Raw genomic sequence first — 16,387 nt, 5'->3', positions numbered from 1 at the left:
CCAGGCCCTGCCGTGTGCCCGCTTCCAGATGCTCCGCCCCCAAGCACCCCTCCCAGGCCCGCGCCGGCCTACCAGGCCCCGCCTCGTGCCCGCCTCCAGAAGCCCCGCCCCCGCCCCGCGCCGGCCTATCAGGCCCCGCCTCGTGCCCGCCTCCAGAAGCCCCGCCCCCGCCCCGCGCCGGCCTATCAGGCCCCGCCCCGTGCCCGCCTCCAGAAGCCCCGCCCCGCGCCGGCCTACCAGGCCCCGCCTCGTGCCCGCCTCCAGAAGCCCCGCCTCCGCCCCGCGCCGGCCTACCAGGCCGCGCCTCGTGCCGGCCTCCAGAAGCCCCGCCCCCGTCCCGCGCCGGCCTACCAGGCCCCGCCTCGTGCCCGCCTCCAGAAACCCCGCCCCCGCCCCGCGCCGGCCTATCAGGCCCCGCCTCGTGCCCGCCTCCAGAAGCCCCGCCCCCGTTCCGCGCCGGCCTACCAGGCCCCGCCTCGTGCCCGCCTCCGGAAGCCCCGCCCCGCCCCGCGCCGGCCTACCAGGCCCCGCCTCGTGCCGGCCTCCAGAAGCCCCGCCCCCGTCCCGCGCCAGCATACCAGGCCCCGCCTCGTACCCACCTCCAGAAGCCCCGCCCCCGTCCCGCGCCGGCCTACCAGGCCCCGCCTCGTGCCCGCCTCCAGAAGCCCCGCCCCCGCCCCGCGCCGGCCTATCAGGCCCCGCCTCGTGCCCGCCTCCAGAAGCCCCGCCCCCGCCCCGCGCCATCTTGGCCCCGCCCCCAGGGTCCCTCCGGGGTCCTGATGGGGCAGTGCCCCAGCTGGGTCGCAGGGCGCCGCCGGCTCCTTTGCTCGCGGAGGCCTGGCCTTCCTCCCTGACGCGCAGGCCGGGTCCTCCAGCCCCGGGACCTCCGGGTGCCCCGGGCAGCGCCTCGCGGGGCTTCCGCTGTGGCCCGCGGACGGACCTGGAGGTGGAAGCTCTGGGAGCTGCCTGGGCCCCGGGGAGCTTTCCTACCTGGAAGCGGGGGGGCAGGTAGTTCCGCCTTTGCAGGAGGTCACGATGCTCTGGTCCCGCTGCTTTGCTGTTGGAGAATTGCGTTCAACCAGCTTTCGGGATCACCGTCATCTCTGCAACGCCAATAAGCCTTGTTTTAAAAAAGCATTACTTTTCATTAAGACAGTTTCAGAATTACATCTGATTTTTAACTCGATACTGTAGGATCTGACGAATGCGTTTCAAGGTTGAATCGTTTGTTAGTTTGCTTATTTTAGAAGAGTCTGGACAGAGATGCTTTCAAATTACACGAGTTTTAAATGGCCGATCTGAGCTTTTAAATTTTTAATTATGTAAGAAAGACACAAAGCACTAAGTTGTAAGATATTCAAACATTATACAAAGTTCCAAACATTCTACTCCACCCTACCACTGTACTCCAATCGAGCTGTTTTAGTTTGTTACATATTGTATACATGTTTCTATACGTTTTTAAACATCAGAATGTCTCTAGAAATATGCCTCTTAGAAATTTTGTTGCATTTAACTGTGTGTCTATGGCAGCATAGTATACATTATTGGTAAGCATTGTTGGCTTAAGTGTTTTCCATTTAGCAATATGACATAATGAACTTTCATTCTTCATACTTCGGTATAGCATGCTTTGGTATTAATACACCAATAATTTACTTCCCTATTATCCTATTAATGGGCACTTATAAATTTTCTATTACCAAAAAATAAAAAAAAAAAGAGAAAGAGAGAGAGAGCTATAATAAACCTCTGTATTCATGCTTTGTGTTCTGGGGCTGTTCATATGTCAAGTCCTAATCACAGTCCCGCAGAAGTGATTGTATTTGGACATAGGGTCTTTAAAGAGGTAATAAATTAAAATGAGGTTGCAAAGATTGGTCCCAATGCAATATGCTGTCTTTTATAAGAAGAGGAAATTTGATCAAGGTCTTGGGACAGACTATGTGAAGACACAGAGGGAAGACGGCCATCTACAAGCAAAGGAGAGAGGTCTCAGAAGAAACCAACACTGCCAACATCTCAATCAGGGACTTTTAGCCTTCAGAATAGTGAGAAAATAAAGTCCTGTTGTTTAATCCACCTGATCTGTCATATTGTAATGGCAGCCCTAGGAGACTAATACATCCCTGCTTTGTAGGATTAGAGTGGTAGGCTGCATGTAATAGAAAACTGAGTCCTTTTAAAGTAGCCTAAACAAGAGAGAGGGCTTTGTTGTTAGTGTCTCATTTTTCTTTGACAGAAGCAGTTGGAAACATAAGCATGTAGGGCTGGTATTGTAGCTCTTCGGTCATCTGGCACCCAGCCTCTTTTCTTATCCTGCTCCATTCTACTGGCTGGTGGTTTCCATCCTCAAGCTCACTGCAAGTTCTGAGATGGCTACCTGAGCACCTGCATCAAGATGACATTCCTCCAGGGGAAGGAGGAAGGAAGGAAGGTCAAACGGAGCACACTTTTCTATGAAGTTAGCTTCCTTGAAGCAGGCTGCTTGGGCATCCACACACTTGTGCTCATATGTCACTGACTGGAACTAAGCCCTCCAGGAGAGGCTGGGAGACTGTCTTCTGGCTGCCTACATTGTCACCCCAAATAAAAGTGGGGTTCTGTTATCAAGGGAAGAGATGAAGTGGCTGGGGAGTAGGCGACTACCTAACCACATGTGCCTCACCTTCGCCCTTAGGACCATTGTGTGTGAATTCTGTCCCACTGCTGAGGTGGCTGATCTTGCCCATCCTCATGCATGCATCTGTATATATACAGACTATGACATTTTCCACTGACATTGAGCAGAAACTCGTAAGAAAAAAGAGGGTTTTTCCTTTTCTTTCCTGAAATCATCGGGGAAATGTCATAAGCTTTCTCCCCAGGGCACATTGCTCCACCCAGTGGCTCGCAGCCCTGTCCTGGTGCGCTCATGCTAAAAAACATGAGCAGCTGCGGTGGATCATGTGCTCTGCTGGGAGGGGTCACCCTGGTTAATTTATTTTGCCAGCTGCCAAGTTAAGGTGCAAAAATGCTGAGAGTCCTGGTCCATAGTATCTAGTTATACTGGAGGAAAAAAGTCATTGAGTGTTTCACAGAAATTATTGGGATTGTGTAAAAGATTCCAGGGCTACTGACTTTCATCGAAGGAACAAACCAATTCAGGTTATAATCCACTGATGCAAAAACATCTGGATTGCTTGTATGGTCATCACTTTAGTGTTTGGAACTTGATTCAGTTCGACTCAGAGAGAATTTATTTACTAAGGGCCTACTGTTGACCCAAAATCAGATGAGGCATTGATGGAAAGATTAGTATAATGAGGTGCCTGCACTAAAGAGCTTGCAATGTAGCAGAGGAGATAAATAATACACTGTAAGTATAATGCAGATTACAGGAAGTCAGGACCTGAAGGGATGATATGATGGTAATAATACCCCTATTTTAAATAAGAGGAAACCTTGGTTTTGAAATGACATAATTTCTCAGAGGTCACAGGTATACTGGATGACGAGGTGTGTCTTTCTTCCATGGAGCACCCACTGGGTTCATCATGGAGACACTCAGTGCCATTGGAAGATCCACGGACAAGGAGTCTGGAGGCAGAAATGCTCAGCTGGACTCAGACCATGCCTGAGGCCGTGCTGTAGGTCAGGAGAGGATGGGACAGAAGTGAAAGGGATTGTGTGGTCCGGGGCTAAATGAAACCATAAACTTCTCATTGCTCTGGGGTTTAATATTAACTACCCATCTAAGTGGTTCAGCGACTGCAGATTGTAAAATTGAATCTCAGATCAAACCAGTGTCCTAATCTGGGTTTATCCTGGCTTGTGTCACTTGACACTAGAGGAGGGATGCCTCACCTGGAGGGTGCAATGAGAGTTTCTTGCAGTATTAGCAATCAGGCATGATGCTCAAAATGTTGAAAAACTGGAATGACATACTTACTAATCCATCTGAATTTAGGCCTATGACCTGAAGGATACAGCAATGGTTTTGGAAGCTCTAGTGCATCAAACATTAACCATTCAAAGCCCGAATCAATAAAATGGGCATAAGTGGGGTCTTCTGAGGTTCTGGGAAAAGAAAGAAAGAAAAGGAAAAAAAAAGAAAGAAAAGAAAAGACTGAATCATGGGGAGCAATGGTAGGAGGGTCCTGGGGGTGAGGCTAGGGTGGACATGGGGAGACAATAGCTATTTACCTTTCTTCACTTTGCTACTTCTTAATCCAATGCAAGAAGAGGCAAAACATCTCCTGGTCTTTATCTGGCCCTAAATGAATTCACAGGTAGCAATTCCAGACTTCCAGAGAGATGTCATTGGCCCAGGATAGGGTGAGAGTCCATTCCTGGTCACCGTTCCTCGTCACCATCATTATTGGTGAGCAGAAGAGTAGGACTCACATAATGAAATAGAACAATCAAAACTTGTGTTTGCCAAACACCATGAAAATAAGTTAAAAGGCAAAAAGTACATCAAACTCTAACATGGCATAAACAAATATCTTACAACTAAGAAAAACATAAATGCCCCAACTGAAAAATGGGAAAGGATGTGAACAATATTTTTATTTATGCAAATCATGATCACACACAGAGACTGTGTCCTTGCTGTGGGTCCATGAATGTCCATGACTTCATATCCATGAATGAGCATGAGCTGTGGTCAGGAGGATTTTGGTTCAGTGAAAGCATGCCTTTCTTTCTTTTTTTTTTATATACCTTTAGCATTTTCTTTTTTTTAATTTTTATTTTATTTTTATTTTTTACTTAAAACATTTTTTTTTGAAAGCATGCCTTTCTCGCAGAGAATGGCAAACAGGTAAATTCATTTGTTTATTGCTTCCACAAACATTTATTGATGACCACACAAAGCATTAGGTATGGGGGGAGAGAGGAACAGATCAAGTCCTTGCACTTATAGAGGTGGCAGGATTGTGGGGAGAGCATTTCGCCAATAGCTTACAAGTACACTGCACTAAGGGCCACACTGTAGCTACACACACAGCACAGAAGGTGCAGAAATGCCTCAGAGTCTGTCTGGGGGTCAGGGAGGCTCCACATGAAGGAGTGATACAGCTAGTCAATCTGTAGTTATTGACTTATGTTCTAGGCACCATGAGAGATGGAAAAGTGGTTAGGCATGATTAGTGTTGGGAACTAATGCTGGAAGATACCTCTCAGGATCACTCACCAGTACCAAAATGGGGTAGAGAATCTACTTGTGAAAACAACCTTCACCTCTAGGTAGGGCTTTCTGGTAAACCTGGCCTTGTATCACCAGCCCTGCACATCTGCCTCCCTCTCATACTCAGCTTCAGATGAACAGAGAGACAGCCCAGAGGGAGGGATTGGGGGGAGGAGGGGCGGATAGAGCAGGTGGGAGGGATGTTAGACCACCCTCCCGGGGTGTTATAACCAGCTGGGAACAAGATATACCAGAGAGCAAGACTGGCATGCTGGGTGAGGGGCAAGAGCCTGCTCCCTAATGAACTGCGGTCCAATGAGTGTCAAGACTTTCCTTTATCACCCTTGGGGATGTGTGAACTGTGGAAAAGGAGGGGGCGGAGGGAATGTCCAGATAGGAAGACAATAAAGCAAGGTGTTTGGTGATAGGTAAGAAAGATCGCCTGAGACTGAGCTGGCCCATCAGTGAGCACAGGGACCCCACTCTAAAGGAAAGACACATCCGGGCAGAGAGTGCCCCTCACTAACCACCAGGTGGCACAGTAGACCAGACACAGCTTGGTTGCTGGTCCACTAAGGTCGGGAGTGCGCACGAAAGTTGGCTATCCAAAACCCAGCCTATGGACCTGCAATGGAATGTTATTCAGTCTTCAGAGGGAAGGAAATTCTGACATATGCTATGGCACCAACAACCTTGAACACATGATTCTAAGTGAAATAAGCTGGACACCAAAGAACAAATACTTATACAAGGAACGTACACCAGACAAATTTATAGAGGCAGAAGGTAGAATGGTGGTGGTCAGGGGCTGGGAGGCAGGGGGAATGAGGCATTACTGTTTAGTGGGGAGAGAATTTTAGTTTGGGAAGATGAAAAATAATCTGGGGTGGTGCTGGTGGTGGTGGTGATGGTGGCACAACAACATGAACATACATAATATGACGGAGTTATAGCTAAGTTCACAGAAATGGCTAAGATAGAAAGTTTTATGTAAGAATATTTAGGCGCGCGCGCGCACACACACACACACACACAAAGGACAAAACACCAAACCCCGAAGGTTCATACTGTTGTTTTATATCTGCCCTAAGTCCAGGGCGGTGGATACACCTTATAGAAGAATCAAGGAAGGAGGGAAATCATGTTTTTTCCAATCCTGCCTGGCTCAACCTCTGTGTGTTCCACCTTGTCTCCCCAAATCCTTAAGTCAGCTCCTTTGGTATTCCGTTCATTCATTTATTAAAGGCCCACTAAGCGTCAGCCTTGAGTCAGGCACTGAGGATACATTCTCCGGTGGCCACGCTATTTTCCACCTGGCCCCAGATTCTCCTTATCTGCTCCATTCACCTGCCTCCAGCCAACTCTTCAGCCCGTATGTTTGCAGCTTCTCTCACCCAATTTCCGTTTTAACGAAGAATACTTTGCCCAGTGCCTTTGGTTCATATTATATTCTAAGAGAGGGTCAGAAGGAGTAACTTGCAAAATTTTGTGGAAGAGAAAGCCCTTAATCCAGTGATTCTAGAGGCACATACAGTCACCTTCTACTAATTTAGTTAGACTACAATATGTTGCAGCAACAAACAACTGTGAGATCTCTGCATGTGACACCGGATTTACGTTTTGCTTACAGTGCTTGGCCGGCACCAGTCGATGGACAGTGTGCTCCAGTCTCCGGACTTAGGGAGGCTGCACCCTCTTCCAGCTGTACCACCTAGAGCCACCTCCCACATACTGAGAGCAGGGGAAGGGAGAATGGGCAATCGAAGATCTGCTTTGCATTGCCTCAGCCGGAAGTGAGGCATATCACTTCCACTCCCATCTTATCCATCAGAACAGATCATGTGACCCCACCTACTTGCACCTGGGCTGTTCTTCGTGAGCAGCACTAGCCCTGCAGCACTTTCTTTCCTCTGTGGGGTCACCATACCGATGGGTAAAACCTGGTTACTTGCTTGTGTGACTGTGCTGCCTCTGGGCTCTACTCCTCAGAAGGGTGGAGCCCTCACGATACTTCTGTGTAACTTTGGTGCTAGCATGGGGCCTGGCACGTGGTAGGCGTCCAGTGTTTGTGGACGGAATGAAGGATGGCAGAAAGTCACGACCTAGAAGGAAGGTGGAGGGAATACCGGGAAGGGTCAGTTTGGGAGGAGCCACTCTACCTGAAAAATGAAGCAGAAAAGAAGAATCCTATCAGCTTTTAAAGCCAAAGTCAATGTAGTGGGATAGCCTATGTGTGACAGCTCGTTGATGGGGTACAAGGTGTCCAGCAGACAGTGAGAAGGAAAGCAGCACCCCCAGGTGCCAAGTAGATTTTGGGAAAAATCCCGATCCTAGAGCAGTTTCCTGAATGCACTAGGAATCGTGGGAAGGGTTTCATTTCTCCTAATATGTTTTCCAGAGCTAAGTTAAGAGTAGGGTGCCCTTCTGGGTTACCATGGCAAGAGCTTGATTTTATCCAACTGGTTTTCCCTCACCGAAAAAGAAAAGGGATTAAGCTTTTTAACCTACAGAATTGCTGCTTGTTTAGAAAACCGTCAGTTTTATTGGCCTTGGTTGCAAAACATGCGGGTTCCTCCAGATTCTAGAAATATCTAAGGGCACTTTCTGTTTCACGAAGGGTGACTATCCATTCGCTCTGTATCTGTTGTTCCTGGTTAACTTTTTAAGAGCCGATTTCATAATTCCCTCTGAAAACAGTTTCAGTTTGGACGATAAATTGTAAGGTCATCTGAGTTATAAGTAAGACTAATTGGCTGAAGGAACCAAAAGGTGACCGTGGGTCCCAGGGACAGAGGAACTGACGGTTGGATTGGCAGACACACCCAGCTGAGGCCGCGCTGGGCACCTGGAGGGCCTGTTTCGGGACCAAGGGGTGGGTCCCCGGCTGGGAGGAAGCCCAGGTGCTTCAACCACTCCCTGAAGAGCGAGGTCTGGGTCAACGGGGGCTCCTCACCCGGTCATTAGCTCTCCTCCTGCCCTGGGAAGACGCCGGAGGCATCAGCGGGTGGGCTCCTTCTGGGTAGGACGGCCAACAAGGTTTACCTGCTAAGGCTGTTTGTTATTCCTCTTCTTTGACAGTGGCCACTATTATTCCATGGCCGAGCGTTGGACACAGAAGTTGTGAGGGCGCCCACCGCGCAGGTCTCGCTCCTAGTTCTCCCAGCTCTGTTTAAGGAGCCAAGTGGTCCAGCACTCGGTGCACACTATCTGATTCGGGGAGAGGACGGACCCTCGCGGGGAGGACTTGCACAAGGTCAACACAGCTCCCAGATGGCTGCAGAAAAGACCGGCCCCAGGAAGTCCGAGCACACAGGGAGGGCGCCCCCCCCCCCGCCCGCCGCAGCCTGCCCTTCCCACTGCACAGCCCTGCAGGTCCCCCCGACCGCGGAAGGAGGGCTGCGCACAACAAAGGGCAGGGCCTGGGCTCGCCAGACCCGCCGGGCCCCGCTAGGCGCGCGGGCCGGCCCCCGCGGGCCACCAGGGGATGGCGCGCGGCGTCCCCCTCCCTTCGGCGCGAAGGCAGTCCCCTCGGAGCCCCGCTCGCCGGGCGGGAGGACGCGCCGAGCCCCGCGGCGCCCGGGGGCCCCCAGGCCGCGCCCCCCCGCCCCGCGGGACCCCCGGCCCGGCGCCCGCCGCGTCCGCGCAGGGCGGCGGCGTCCTCCCGCAGCCACCCAGCTTCCCGGGGGAGGAGCAGCGCATCGCGCAAGCATCCGGGAGCGGCGGAGGGGGCGGGGAAGGGCGAGAGGAGGAAGCGGGATTTAAACGAAAGGCGGTGACGCCACACAAAAGATTTCTATAGGCTCCGGGGAGGTGACGGCCGGGCGGCGGCGGCGAGCCCGGGGGCGAGGCGCGGACCCGGGGCGGAGGCGGCTCGGGCGGCCCCGGCGCACCCACGGCCCGCGGCGCGGAGCGGCCGCGCGGGGAGAGGAAGCGGGCGGCGGCCCCTGCGCGTCTCGGCCCCCGCCCTTCCTTTCAGTTTCTCCCGGCGCGCTCGGAAGTTGGAGGTTGACGGAAATGGCAGGAGCCGGGGCCCGGGCGGGTGGCCGCCGCGCCGCGGGGACCTTCTGAGTCGGCGTGGCCGGGGCGGGGGGGGAGACGCGCGCCGGGCGTCCGATGCGCAGGGCCCGGGGGCGCGGGAGAGCTGAGCCGCCGCGGGCCCCAGGCGACCAGGCGACCGGGATGGACTCGCGCCCACAGCCAGCGGCCGGCCGCAGGGCGCGCGGTCGGGGAGGGCGTGCCGCCGGGGCGCCGGGCCGCGCGCTCTGAGCCGGCGGGGCGAGGCGAGGCGGGGCGAGGCGGGAAGGGCGGCCCGGCGGCCCGGGCGTGGCGGGCGGCGAGCGCGCGAGCGGGGCGGCCGCTGTGCGCAATCACTGCAGGCTCCCGCCCGACTCTGACTCTGCGCGGCCGCGCCAGCACCGGCCACACCCTCGGCCCGGCCGCCGCCGGCGCCGCTTGCCGAGCGCGGGAGGAGGCAGGAGATGCGCGCCCCGCCGCGCCGGCCCCGGCCGCCGTCGCGGAGCAGCGCCGCCCGGCGGGGTCGGGACGCCTGAAGCCCACGTGCGCCGCCGAGCCCGGGCCGGCTGACAGCGGAGCGCGCCCGCGCCGCCGCCCGCGCTCCTCCCCGAGGAAAGGATTTTGATTTCAAAGAAAGGAAGGAAGGAAGGACGGACAACTCCCAGCCTCCCCCTCCCGCCCTCCCGCCCCGGCGGCCGGGCCGGGCCATGCCCAGGAAGGCGGCGGCGGCGGCAACGGCGGCAACGGCGGCAACGGCGGCAACGGCGGCAACGGCGGCGGCGGCCCAGCAGAAGGGACTTTCCTGGCGGCCCGGCGGCGAGGAGCGCGCCCCGTGAGTTTGCGCGGCCCGGTTCATGGTTCCTGCAAGCCCTCCAGGAGGCCGAACGCCGCAGCCCCTCCCCGCGCGCCCCAGAGCCTCCGGCGTCCTCCGGGCCCCCGGCCCGCCCCGCGCCGCCGCGTGCCCCCCGCCCGGCGCGGTGGATGGCATGATGGTGCGGGGCGGGCGGCGCGGCCCTGGCCAGCTGAGTCGCGACGGCCGCGGGGGCGGCGGCAGCGGCGGCGGCGGCGGCGGCGGCGGCGGCGGGCTCCCCAGCGGCATGCCAGTGCCCCCCGGGCGCGATGGCTAGCGGCAGCGCGGGCAAGCCCAGCGGCGAGGCGGCTTCTCCGGCTCCTCCGGCTCCTGCGGGCGCCGTCGGGGCGGCCTGCTCGCAGCCGCGGAAGAGGCTGGTGTCCGTGTGCGACCACTGCAAAGGCAAGATGCAGCTGGTGGCCGACCTGCTGCTGCTGTCGAGCGAGGCGCGGCCCGTGCTCTTCGAGGGCCCCGCCGCCTCCTGCGCCGGCGCCGCCGAGTCCTTCGAGCAGTGCCGGGACACGATCATCGCGCGCACCAAGGGGCTGTCCATCCTCACGCACGACGTGCAGAGCCAGCTCAACATGGGCCGCTTCGCGGAGGCGGGCGACAGCCTGGTGGAGCTGGGCGACCTGGTGGTGTCGCTGACCGAGTGCTCGGCGCACGCGGCCTACCTGGCGGCGGTGGCCACGCCGGGCGCGCAGCCCGCGCAGCCGGGCCTGGTGGACCGCTACCGCGTGACGCGCTGCCGCCACGAGGTGGAGCAGGGCTGCGCCGTGCTGCGCGCCACCCCGCTGGCCGACCTGACGCCGCAGCTGCTGCTCGAGGTGTCGCAGGGCCTGTCGCGCAACCTCAAGTTCCTGACGGACGCGTGCGCCCTGGCCAGCGACAAGTGCCGGGACCGCTTCTCGCGCGAGCAGTTCAAGCTGGGCGTCAAGTGCATGAGCACGAGCGCGTCGGCGCTGCTGGCCTGCGTGCGCGAGGTGAAGGCGGCGCCCAGCGAGCTGGCCCGCAGCCGCTGCGCGCTCTTCAGCGGGCCGCTGGTGCAGGCGGTGAGCGCGCTGGTGGGCTTCGCCACCGAGCCGCAGTTCCTGGGTCGCGCGGCGGCCGTGAGCGCCGAGGGCAAGGCGGTGCAGACCGCCATCCTGGGCGGCGCCATGAGCGTGGTGTCGGCCTGCGTGCTCCTGACCCAGTGCCTCAGGGATCTGGCGCAGCACCCGGACGGGGGCGCCAAGATGTCGGACCACAGGGAGAGGCTGAGGAACTCGGCCTGCGCCGTGTCTGAAGGCTGCACCCTGCTATCTCAGGCTTTACGGGAGAGGTCTTCGCCCAGGACTTTACCGCCAGTGAATTCCAATTCTGTGAATTAGCGCCCCGCCCCGCCCGCCCCGCCCGCCCCGCGCCCCCTCTTCCGTGCACCCCGGAGTAGAGGAAGACGACTCGCCCTGCGCCCCTCTCCACGGATACCAAAGAAAATCCCGGGGGCAGCCCCTCCCCGGCCCCCGGCGCCCCCAGCCCCCCAAGTCAGACGCTCCAAGGGAACCTTCCAGAGAGTGGGGCCGCGCGCTCCAGCGCGCTCCAAGGATGCTCAGTGCGCGCCCAGCAGGGCCTGCAGGTGGCGAGCCCGCGCCCCAGCCCCCAGCCCCCAGCCGCCAGCCCCCAGCCTGGAGCTCCTCCGCTAAATTTTCTTATCAATTGGGCAGGAAGGAGGTCATGGGTTCATTTCTTTTTTTTTTTTTTTTTGGTCTTTTTCTTTCCTTTTTTTTTTTCCTAATTAAAAGAAAGGTTACCTCAGTTTCACTCCTTAGACATGGATGTAGCTACCTTTTTTTTGTATGTTGTAATTTTTTTTTTTTTTTTAAGCAATCGTGTTGGATTAGGCGTATACTTGGTGTGGAAAGAGTATGACTTTGCCATGTGATTTGCAAACGGGGGAAAAGCTACTGTGAGTGTGTGTTTTATTTTTTGATTTACACTATAGAGTGATTTCCCCCTGCCCTCTTCCCCCACCCCACCCCCCACCCCCCATGTCAAGTTTTTACCTTTGCATGTACTGGAGTATTTATTTCATCTATTAAAATGTTATGTTTCTCAGATGGCCTTTTGCAATTATTGTTGATTTTCAATAATTGTAATAACGTTGCATGCTGCATGTCATCTCTGGAAGGGCACGCTGGGGAGTGTAGCAGTGTCCCCAGGCTTTATTTAGCCCTCTCTCCCTTTTTCCTGCAGGGTTACCTCTCTGGGCAGCTTAGAGTTGCAGAAGAGAGACCCGCAGAGCGCTGGCCTTGCCAAGCCAGAGGCCGTAGGAGTGGTGGCAGTATGTGTGGTGCCAGGGCTGGGCTGTTGGGGTGTTTGGTCTTGCCTCTGGTTTCTCCTAGAAAGCACTTCAGCTCCCTTTTGTGTTGGCGCCTCTTTCTGCCCTGCGTCAGCCTGAACCAGGTCTGATTTGTATTCTTCTGTCTCTGGGATTCAGGCTCTTCCTTATCCTGTGTGGTATGCCACCCTTCTCCGGTAGGTGGGTAGGTCGGAGGATCTGTGCACTGGAGCTGTAAAAAAAAGTGTGGTATAGTGAGGACTTCCAGGAGTCTTGCTGGCCTTTTTTATGTGGGTGGGTCTGTTTATAGACAACATCTCACTCACGGTTTTAGGAGAAACCTTGGAGGGTTCTAGACTAATATGTCAGAGGGAGAGGTATTCTGGAAAATGTGAAGAACTTTCTAGGGCCACAGCCTAATTGAAGACAAAGGGCTGATTTTTGTAACCTTGATTTAAGATCTTCCCTGATTCATTTTATGTCGGAACACTGCTCCGTTAATTGAAGTTTGGAGTTATTTTAAGGGAGTTTGTCCTTTCTGCAGGCATATTAAAAAAAAAAAATTGGGGAGGGAGGGCTGTATAGTTTTGCCTAACCTTGTTAAGTTTTGGACAGTTTTCCTCCTGAAAGGATAATGCATTTATTTGCAGTGCTTTGCCCTGGGAGAGCCACATGGATTAAAAAAAAAAAAACAAACAAAAACAAAAACAAAACTTATACATGTTTTAAATTTGCTCAGTTTATATTTTTCTTTGAATTTCTTGCACCTAAACTTTTGTAGTTCCCATGGATCTGAGAAGAAAGCATTTTTCACTATAGTGTGTTAGAAAGTCCTATTGACTGTTTTACTTGAATCACTGTATTTATTACAAGAACATCATATTCAACGAGTTAAAGTGTCTTTAAACTTGTTTTGGGTAAGGCTAGGATTGGGGAGCTGCTCTGAATCTGATGTTTGGAAAAGCTTGAGAGTGACAGTGTACATCCATTTCTTAGGAACAGTCAAGGGAACTGTTGTTCCTGTCATAGGGCCTGGTAGATTTAAACTTTTAAAGTCTTTAAAAATGAAAATGACCTTGAGAATGTTTCTTCCTCTACCCCCTGCCCTTCTTCAGTCTGGGTCAGTCAGGTTCGGGAAGTATTTGGAAAGAGCAAACCTAACCCATGTGCCAATGACAACCCTGCTTGCATATGGGACTTGTAACTTACTTTTATTTATTGGACATACATAAGTAATTATAGAGTTTCTAATTATGTGGTTCATTTAGCCTATGCAGATCACAAAGAGTAAATGGAAAGGAACAAAGTAAAACAAAATTAGGGCCAGAAATCTGTAAATTCGGTGTTTGATTAAGACAAAAATGATTGCCAATTGTTCCTTGGACTCATTCCTTTTCTAGAAGCAATTTTCAGGACAGTGCACGCCAGGAAAAAAAAAAAAAATTGCTTTCCCTGTCTCCTTGGATGAAGTGAACTAGCTTGCCACCAAATTAAATTTTGAAACTTCTTTTTGTCTTAGCCAACCGATTGTGGCTCTTTACATTTCTGTATATTAAAAATGTTGAACTTGTAATATTCAAAATCTCTGTCCTCTGAAGTTGTTAAAAGTTTTGGTGGTATTTTAACCTGCTTTTCCACCCCCTCCCCTCCCTTCTGTCTCTTAAGATAAAGTTTAGGATTTTTCTTCCAGCAGGTGGCTTGAAATGAATTCTTTTATTTTTTTCAGCAGGTCTCAGGAAACCAAGCGAGGATCGCACAGCATTTCTGTGTGTCTGCATTGCTTCGCTAGGCAGGGGATTTGGACTCAGGCCTTTGACATTTTAGCTTCTAGTGCACCGGCTTGCTAAACGTGTTTTTAAAATAGCCCTGATTTTTAAAAAGGAGCATCTCAGACCTATTTCATTGGACATAATAAGGCCAGCAGAGATAATAGTTCCAGGAATAAAATCTGACTGACCTGATTTTTTTTTTTTTAATTAAACCACATAGGAGTTAATTTAAGGCCTCAATCCTTGCACTCTTTTGACTTCCAGGGGCAAGTTTTCTTACACAGGCTTAACGGGCACCCGTCCTTACTGGGAATGTTGAAAACCTTCCTTTGAATGGTCAGGAGAGAAGGAAATCATTATGGCTAAGCTCTTGGAACAAAAGCCATTATTTATGATAGCCAGCCCAAGTAAATGGGACAAAAGGCTTTCAAACACAAGACTTAACTTGAAAAAAGCTCTGTCTTTCCTTAGCTGTTTTAAGCTTGGCCTTTTGCTATTATTCATTCTGGGTTGATGTTAGGAAATGTAGAAATTCTGTGTGTGTGCAGTGGGTGTGGGCATAGGTCTGTTCTCCCCTACCATATCGTCATCTCCACCTGAGTTTTTATTTCTAATTTAGGGTCATGTGTTTCTCAGGAAAATCTAAAGACTTTATAGAAGCATCAGTTACATCTGATTGGTTATTTTGTGAACATTTTTTTTTTAAAGCTGGCATAGGGATCTAAAGCATTTGACAGTTTGAAACAGCTAATTTTAACAGAAACACCTGTTTTTCGGAATGAATGTGACTATGGTAACGTGCAGATCAAGCAGAGGATTTGAGGAATGTCTGCCACAGCCCCTTCTGGGTTCTACTTGGTACAGAGCTCAGAGTCAGGGAAGAAATCTGTAGCCTTCCCTGCACTTTCCACTCAGGGCTGTACCTTGGTCCTCTGGTGCCCAGCACCATCTCTGGGTGTCCAAGGTGGACACAGACATGTGTGTGCCCTCCTGGCACGTTCTTGATTAAAAACTTTTTTTTTTTTTTTTTTTGGTCTGACTATGTGTGAAGTGAATTGGCCTGTTTTACCTAAGTTGGGTCTTACTTTTTAGGGTCCTATGGACAGGTGAGTTGTCTTTCCACTTTAGCATTAGAAGGCTCAAAGACGGACTGTCCAGATAATACAGGGAAAAAAGTGTGATACTAGTGTCCTTGATAGGGATTGATTTCACTTAGCAGCACAGCAGTTTAGGTCAAGGGCTGCCATGCCTGGGACATGTGTAATTGTTCTTGAAATGAATGTCCATACAAGATCCCTGCAGCAAGTATACATATGCAAGTAGTAAAACTGTTTCTGCAAGTCAAAGTTAGAATGGCCATTCATTCAGAAAATATTTGTTGGGAACCAACTGTGTGCCAGGCAGCGTGCTGGGTGCTGGGGGTGCAGCTAGATGTGAGACATGGTGCCTCCCCCTGCATAGACGGTGGGTTCCTCCAGGCCATACCAAGGGACTGGCAATGCTATTATCAGCATTATCCTGGGCCCTGCCTCAGGCCTGATCAATGAGAAACTCTGGGGGGTGGAGCAGTCTCAATTTTGTGAAGCTAGATGATCCTTATGCATGCCAACCTGGAGAACCGTGCTGGTCTGCAGAGCCTGCTGGTTTCCTTTTCTTCCTGGCTGACTCAGTGAGACCCAAGTGCTTCTGTATCAGGAGACAGCAGTGTTTCTGCAAGTTTCTTGTTTGCTCAGGTTTTTTTTTTTTTTTTTTTCCTTTTTTCTCCTGGATATTTTGAGCCCTTTTCTTCAGATAGAGAAGATAAGTTAGTCTTTCCTGCCAATGTGGAGCTGGCAGGGTTTTCTTTTGCTGTGTATATCTGGATGTGTTTAAGGGACAGAGTTCTCCCCCTCCGCCAACCCCCTTTGAGATGAACTGAAGTCATAGAATAGTAAACTAGCAAATGGGCTTTCTGTGTTCTTGCATGTTGTTGCCTCTTGTCCTAGAAAACTGGGACTGGCAGACACCCTAATTAAAAATCAACCCTTTAGCTCTTGGCTGCCCAAGAAAGAGCACTTTGCTACTCAGTTTAAAGTACTCTATTCAGAACCAAATGAAGCATGCAGACTTAACTCCAAAGCTCATGTTAGAGATGACCAAGTCAGCAATGTATTAGGGAAGCATGTCCTTTAAGAGCAATCATACACCAAGAATTGGGATGATCTTTCAGAGCTTCCCTCCTCATGAGGTTGGTCCCGGGAGCTGGCATTGGCATCACCCAGGAACAG

At 52.6% G+C, this 16,387-nt stretch overlaps 2 protein-coding genes across 4 annotated transcripts; one reads left to right on the top strand and one right to left on the bottom strand.

The window, feature by feature from the left end:
• Positions 1–6,231: 6,231 nt before the first annotated feature.
• LOC121489539 (translation initiation factor IF-2-like) lies at positions 6,232–10,283 on the bottom strand. 3 transcript variants are annotated; one of them, XM_041752675.1, is made up of 2 exons: positions 8,124–10,283; positions 6,232–7,329 (listed from the first exon to the last, which is right to left on the bottom strand). In XM_041752675.1, the coding sequence occupies exon 1, from the start codon at positions 10,281–10,283 to the stop codon at positions 8,964–8,966; it is 1,320 nt and encodes a 439-aa protein (XP_041608609.1). In that variant the 3' UTR covers positions 6,232–7,329; positions 8,124–8,963. The 3 variants fall into 3 exon arrangements, with proteins under 3 accessions (XP_041608609.1, XP_041608610.1, XP_041608611.1); XM_041752676.1 differs by having other exon boundaries at positions 6,232–8,118; positions 8,197–10,283; XM_041752677.1 differs by having other exon boundaries at positions 8,213–10,283.
• Positions 10,284–10,303: 20 nt separating this feature from the next.
• Positions 10,304–13,924, top strand: TLNRD1 (talin rod domain containing 1). The gene has a single exon (XM_041752679.1). It carries the CDS (start codon positions 10,304–10,306, stop codon positions 11,402–11,404), a length of 1,101 nt encoding a protein of 366 aa, XP_041608613.1. The 3' UTR covers positions 11,405–13,924.
• Positions 13,925–16,387: the final 2,463 nt, after the last annotated feature.

Source organism: Vulpes lagopus, chromosome 4, assembly GCF_018345385.1.
Source record: "Vulpes lagopus strain Blue_001 chromosome 4, ASM1834538v1, whole genome shotgun sequence".
NCBI lineage: Eukaryota > Metazoa > Chordata > Mammalia > Carnivora > Canidae > Vulpes > Vulpes lagopus.
This window is presented reverse-complemented; position numbering and strand designations above follow the sequence as displayed.

Coding starts and splice junctions, on each gene's coding strand:
- LOC121489539 (XM_041752675.1), bottom strand. CDS start 10,283: ATGCCGCTGGGGAGCCCGCCGCCGCCGCCGCCGCCGCCGCCGCCGCTG.
- TLNRD1 (XM_041752679.1), top strand. CDS start 10,304: ATGGCTAGCGGCAGCGCGGGCAAGCCCAGCGGCGAGGCGGCTTCTCCG.